This window comes from Bidens hawaiensis, unplaced genomic scaffold, assembly GCF_021521415.1.
Source record: "Bidens hawaiensis isolate Kalapana, Puna unplaced genomic scaffold, B.hawaiensis_p1.1 tig00023419_1, whole genome shotgun sequence".
NCBI lineage: Eukaryota > Viridiplantae > Streptophyta > Magnoliopsida > Asterales > Asteraceae > Bidens > Bidens hawaiensis.
In genome coordinates this window covers 78672-85252 of record NW_027493678.1, presented here as the reverse complement: position 1 = coordinate 85252, position 6581 = coordinate 78672, and the positions used below count along the sequence as shown (strand labels likewise).

General features: G+C 33.2%; 1 protein-coding gene across 1 annotated transcript; it reads left to right on the top strand.

The window, feature by feature from the left end:
* Positions 1 to 2718: 2718 nt before the first annotated feature.
* LOC143567517 (uncharacterized) lies at positions 2719 to 3522 on the top strand. The gene has a single exon (XM_077053920.1). The coding sequence runs from the start codon at positions 2719 to 2721 to the stop codon at positions 3520 to 3522; it is 804 nt and encodes a 267-aa protein (XP_076910035.1).
* The last annotated feature ends 3059 nt before the right edge of the window (positions 3523 to 6581 follow it).

Here is a 6581-nt window from a genome sequence, read left to right as displayed (position 1 = left end):
AACAATGACTAACGACGTGGGTATTCTCCCTAGACAACACCTCTAAGTTGGTGCTCCTTTCGTAACTCAAAAGTGTTCTACAACAAACATTAACGATATACTGTAGCGTTTGTTGCATAAAGTATAAACTCTAAAGAGGAAAATAGAGAAAAAAGAAACAGATTTGGTAGATGCTAACCGGACATTGAGAGGGTTAAGCGAGAACCGGAGAACGGCGTCACCGCGATATACAACCGGAAACGGCTGCTGTAGTGAGGAGGTGGATGGTCAAAACAAAAGAAAACCAACTGTGTTATAACAACTCAAGGGACTGAAATTGTACATGTTAATACTTTACTGTAGCAATAGGTGTGCTTGCAATTACGAAAATACCCATGTTACTGTAGCATCACTTCTCCTTTAATATATAGTATAATATATATTTGTAATGTATTTAGTTTAATAATATTTCATTTATCATTTCACTTTTTTTATTAATACGTGTTCATTAACTTAAAATATTATTTAAATATGTAGTTGCATTTAGTTTTCTTTATTTTTTCTCTTTTCAATAATAATATATATAAATTTTATTGAAAACAAAGTTGTATTAAAATAAACTATTTATTGTATCGTAATCTATACGTAGCACTGGTATTGCATTGGCACTGTAACAAACCGAATGGATACCGATCACGTATCATAGATACCAGTATTGGTACCCATTTTTATGGCTTTCGGTTAGTTTAAATACTCGTCGATATTTTTAGGTAAAAATTAATTATTAGCATTCTGTTATTACATAATATATATATATATATATATATATATATATATATATATATAAATAAGTAAAAACTAAAGATATTTGAGTTTTAGTATTTTGAAAAAAATTGATTATTTTAGTTTTTATGTGTATAATATTTATCGACCGAACATTGGTACTAGTAATGGTGTTCATTTTTAAGTTTCGATACGAGTTAGTTTCGGTATTTATACACTATTGGTATAAAACTAATACTCCAAAACATTAATTGAAAATTTTTTATTCAACACCAAGCCGTCACATGGCCATGGCCATAACACACTATAATGGTTGTGTATGAGCCGAATCGAACCAGACAAGGCCTTGTTCTTGTTCGTCTGTTAATCTTTTATCGGACAAATGAACAGTTCACGATTAAGCAATTGAATGAAATTTCTTGTTCGTGAAAGGTTAAAGGAAACAAATGAACGAACATAAATAATGTTTTATTTGATTTTGTTAATCGATAATAGTCAGTGTCAAAGGTTCGGTTCGACTAGCAAGTTTTTGTTGGTGTTTTCTTAGCATTGGTGTTCATATAACACACACACACACACATATATATATATATATATATATTTTACACTTAATAATTTTGTTTAAATCTTGTAATTAAAAATATATAAAAAAACTTAATGAACAAATATGGACTAACAAATATTAGCGAACATAAACGGACGCTAATGAATACTTTATTGAACATTTGTGATTTGTCGGGTCCATGGCTCATTAGAGTCAAGTAGGGTCATTTAGGGCATGGCCAATTAGTTATCGGCTAAATACTGACATTCAAGAAGTTTAAAGTTTTGTATAACATGTTATCTTCAGACAATTAACCTGTTCATGTTTTTATTGCTAACTTAAGGTTAACTTTTACATTAAGAATTATGATGCACGCATTGAAACTCAACCTCTAGGATACCTATGTTCAGGGAGTTTGAATATGAATAATCCTTTATAAATGGTGAGTGTTCAAATCTACAATACTAATAAAAGAAAATGTTAAAGTTTAAGTGTCAAGCCTACATTTCTTCTAATTCTTATTCTCTCATCTCATTCATTTTAGCTATTCATGGATCAAAACCATTTTATCAAGTGGTTATAATATAGTGTGGATTTTATTCATTATTGAATAAAGTTTCATTTTCATACTTGAGGTTTGACCATTTACACAACTTTAATACTTTTTTTAAAATTCCTTGACATTTCCAATAAACCATGCTATTTTAGTACTTTTTGTTAACCACCCGTTTGTTTTTTTCCATTAAATCTACATTAAATTAATTTATAAGTATTTTAAGAATCACAATTGAAATAAAAGATCTAATTTATTTTTATTATTTGACAAATCCCGTGTAATACACGGGTTCAAAAGCTAGTAACGGAATAAACAAAAGAAGTAGATTTTTAATAGGTTTAAAGTGTGTGTAACTATAAAATGTAAGTAAATAAATTAATTACCAAATCTCACATTATTATTGTACATTAAATGCCATTTAAGATCCATTAAAGAGACATCACGAAATTTCAGATTAATTTACGAAGTCAAGATCAACGCATTCATCAAATATCTTTATATTTTTCTTCCGTGCTAAGTATATTAGAAACCGTGTCTTCACGTCATATCTTTTAGACTTTTCCAAGAACCTTACAAAAGATCACTTCAACGGGTGAATAGTACTACCGTAAACAGGGGGGCCAAAACAATCTCTATATATAAAACCTCCAATCCAATATTAGCCAAACTGAACCATCAAAACATGGAATCTGAAATGCTCCTCAAGCAATGGAATCCCAACATCAAACCCCAACCTCGGTTAGGCATCTTTGGACTTCTCAGGGAGTCATGCAAAACCTTAAAAAGAAACATCAAACTGATGTTTCATGTTCTAATTTTCGTGTTTATTTTTTACTCACACTTACAGTTTGCACAGATGTACTTACTCAAGCCAGTGGGTAACGATCTCGAATTCCAGCTTGCGAAAAATCCGAAACTGTTTGAAGATCTTGGTGACAATATAAATCAAACTGATTACAGCGGTGTCCTCAACGATGTCCGCGAGAGCCTCCTGGTTGAACTCTTTTTCTTTGTCTTATCTTCAATCATATCCATACTTTTCTTGGTTGCCACTGTTTCTACTTCCTCCGAAGCATACACCGCAAAAGTCCTAAACATGACCGAAATGATCCTGAAAATTAAAAAGTCTTGGAAAAAGCCAGTTGTCACTAGTTTTTGCATGGTTTTACTCACTATGGGCTTAATCATTATGTTTATGTTTTCTATTGGGATGATCTCTGTCTTCTCTGTAATTATAACTAATTCATGGGCAGTAATTTTGCTCTTTGGAGTTGCTATCGTGTCCATCCTGGTTTTATTGATTTCGATTAGTGCTCTTTGGATAATGAGTCTGGTAGTTTCCGTTTTAGAAGACGCTGGTGGTTTTTACGCGATTAATAGAGCTAGAGAGCTGATGAAAGGTGGGAAGGTAAAAGTTTCACTGCTTATGGTGCTTTATGGTGTTACTTATTTGGCTGTTGATTGGATGACAACTGCGATTATAAGCCGGACGATGGAAAAGTGGTCAGGAATGGTGATGTCGATCGTTCTGACCAACGGCCTGTCATGTGCCTTGGAACTGTTTGTGCTTGTGGTATTTACTATATTCTATCATGATCAGAAAGAGATTTGTGAAGACAAAGCAGCCAAAAGCCTTTATCTACCTATTGATGAAGTCTAAAGTTGTTTTGAACTTTCCTGCAAAATAAATGTGTGTGTGTTTATGTATCAAAGTATGTGCTTGTGGTATTTTCTCTGCTCTCCTGTAACATATATGAATTCTGCTGTGAACAGACTATGCAATTTCACAAACTAATTAATTCAACCATGCTTTTTTTTTAAACTAAGGGGTTCCACAAGTAATATCTTTTTATTTGATCTAGTTAATCAGGGTGAAAGAGGAAATTGGGTTTCACCTAGCTATAAACTAAAAACACACATTAATATTCAAAATCTACCAAATAATAATTATCACAAATAATCACAAAATTATGCATTTAATCAATTACCTAATTAATTTTTCTACCAAATATTAAGCAAAATAACAAAATTCAAGCTAAAAACACTTGGATTGTAGGTCAGAATTCGAGATTACCAGAAATCAAGTGCCGGGAATTGGAGACATAAAAAATTGGAGTCACTTGGAATTGGAATGCCTTTACATACTAGGGCTAAATTGTTTAAAAAATTTAAATTGGCTTTAAAAATTGGTGTAGTTACTTATTATTTATATCTATGAAACAAAACACGTCGAACAGAACATGAATCCGATCGGTATCGGTTAAGTTTGTTATGGCTTGAGGATTGTCACGAACCTTCACTAACGAATTACAAATGAATATTACCTTTACAGAGGAACCACTGATGGCTTTGGTCTTCGACGGCTATATGTTGTTTATCGATGCATGTGCTAAAAAAATATCCAAATAATTTGTACCTTTGTTATTTAACAGCTAACACACACCTCTAACCATACTCCTAAATATATATACCTATGTTTGTCTAACGTGGGACTCGAATACTCAGTTTTAATAGGGAAAATTCCATTCCGGCACATCTTAATATCTCTAGATTACAAGCCCATCAGTAATTACTAACCATGCAATACAAGATGCAGAAAACGCCTAAACTTTATTGGCAAAGAAACGCTAGCTACAAAAGGGAATGATCACCACAAACAATATATGTATAACTCTCTTTTTTGAAAGGGTTCCTTTCTTCCAAATTTTTCTTAAAACATGAGGCAGTTTCAAAGATGGATGCATAACATTAACATTTATAACTAGGAAGCCTTGTCTGAGACGCTATCCACCTTAATGCCCATTTTGCATTCGTGGTAAAGAACAGTGAATAACACAAACAAAAAAATATCAAACCCTGCGACAAAAGGGATTTTTAGAGCCCACACTTCTTCAATACCCACTCTTCAAATAATAAGGAAAATGCATCAAACATTTTTCTTATAAGTAGACATCCACCATAATAAAGCATCATTAATAAAGTGATTTGAACTCTATTACTCTTCATTATGTCTTCAGCTCTACGTATAGCCTTAAGTCCACTGATATTGTCTTCTAAAACCATAACCACAAGACTCATCATCCAAAGAGCACTCACATGTGCATTGAAGATCCATTTCAGTGCTGCGACATAGAAAAGACTTAACGAATCAGCATGTGATGTTCCTGCCACGAAGGAGATCGCCGCAAAAGATAATATGTAAACTACATAAATTCCCAAGGTAAGTAACATAATGCAACCGGTAGTGAGAAGTGGCCTTTTCCAGTTTCTGGAAGGTTTAAAGAAAGCATCCATGATGCTTAAGGTATTCCCAGCACAGGAACAAGATATTGTAACAATGGCACAATACCATAACATGCAACAATAGGTGAATAATATATGAAAATTTGTCATTAGTTGCTCATGGACGTCTCTGGTAACATCTTTTCGCATGTTTACGCCTTCGCTACCCCTTCCGTATGTGATCTGAAATGAGAAACCTGTGGGGAGAGGCTCCAGATCATTACTTATAGCCACTTGGAACTGGATGCTTGTTAATATCACTAAGCATAACTTGTAGAGGCCTCCTGTTTCTGACTATTGTGTTCATGGTTTTTTTAATAACTCCAAGCATACTCAAAGGTTGCCTGAACTTCAAGATGGGTTTTCCTTGGTTTTCCATCTTTGATTTTTGCATTGATGATGAACGTCGTGGAGTTTTATAGCCTAAATTTTGCACAATCAAATTGGTGGATTATGTTTCTCTTTCAATGGGCCAAACTGGTCTCTCTCTATTAGGGCGATATCTACAAAAAAAAAAAAATAATAATAATAAAAAAGTTAATCATAAATAAATAAAATGGTGATTACAATGTCATATTAAATAATAAAAAAACGAGGCTTCTAATTCTAACAAACCAAACTAATAATATTTGTTTTTACTAATGACAATAATTTACACCGATCATTAGTATATATGGATGTGGACGAGGTGTTTTGATAACTGTGTATGATTTAGAGGTCGTGGTTCTGCTAGAGATCCAGGAGGTCGGCTTCAACATGAGAGGAACGAAGTGAACGAGGTGGATACATAACATGGTATAAGAGAAATATCAAGTGTTAATGTTAATATTGTCAAGACTATAGTAGGCGAATTTGGCTCAAGAGATGAGCCAACATTGTTGCGATGAAGAGGCGAGTCTAACTCATGATTAAGGGGAAGATGTTTGGAGTTAATCCTGTGTTCACATGTGAGAGGGGCAACTTGAAAGTTGAAAGTGGTGATAATAGTTTGAATATAAGAATTGAAGTTGGCTAGAATTGAGTCCTTTTTCTTTATAAATTGCTCTGTTTAAGTTGTTAGGTTTATTAAGTTTTTAATTTGTTTATAAGTTTAGTAGAGTTAAAGTTAGAACAGGTTAAGGAGTTCGAGTTCAAGTTTTGTGGTGTATCAGGTTTGTGAGTTCACAAAAACTAATAGTGTGCTTCTATTCAAACAAGAATTGCGTGTGATCCGTGCCTTCAGTTCCCACCTTTCGCCTTCCTCCCTGACAAGTTTACACTTGTACACTGTTAGACTGTCCGTTATGGTAGTGCCGGCTCTAAGAAAAAAAACAGGTTTTGGACTGAAGACGGAAATTTTTTTGGGCCTTTAATATAAGGATTATTTTGTTGGGTTTAAATAATTTTATTTTATATGGGTTTTCTTGGTTATAAATTGGGTCGTGTAAAAACTTTTGT

Bases quoted from the DNA above. Each gene is read 5' to 3' on its own strand.
- LOC143567517 (XM_077053920.1), top strand. From the start codon at position 2,719: ATGTACTTACTCAAGCCAGTGGGTAACGATCTCGAATTCCAGCTTGCG.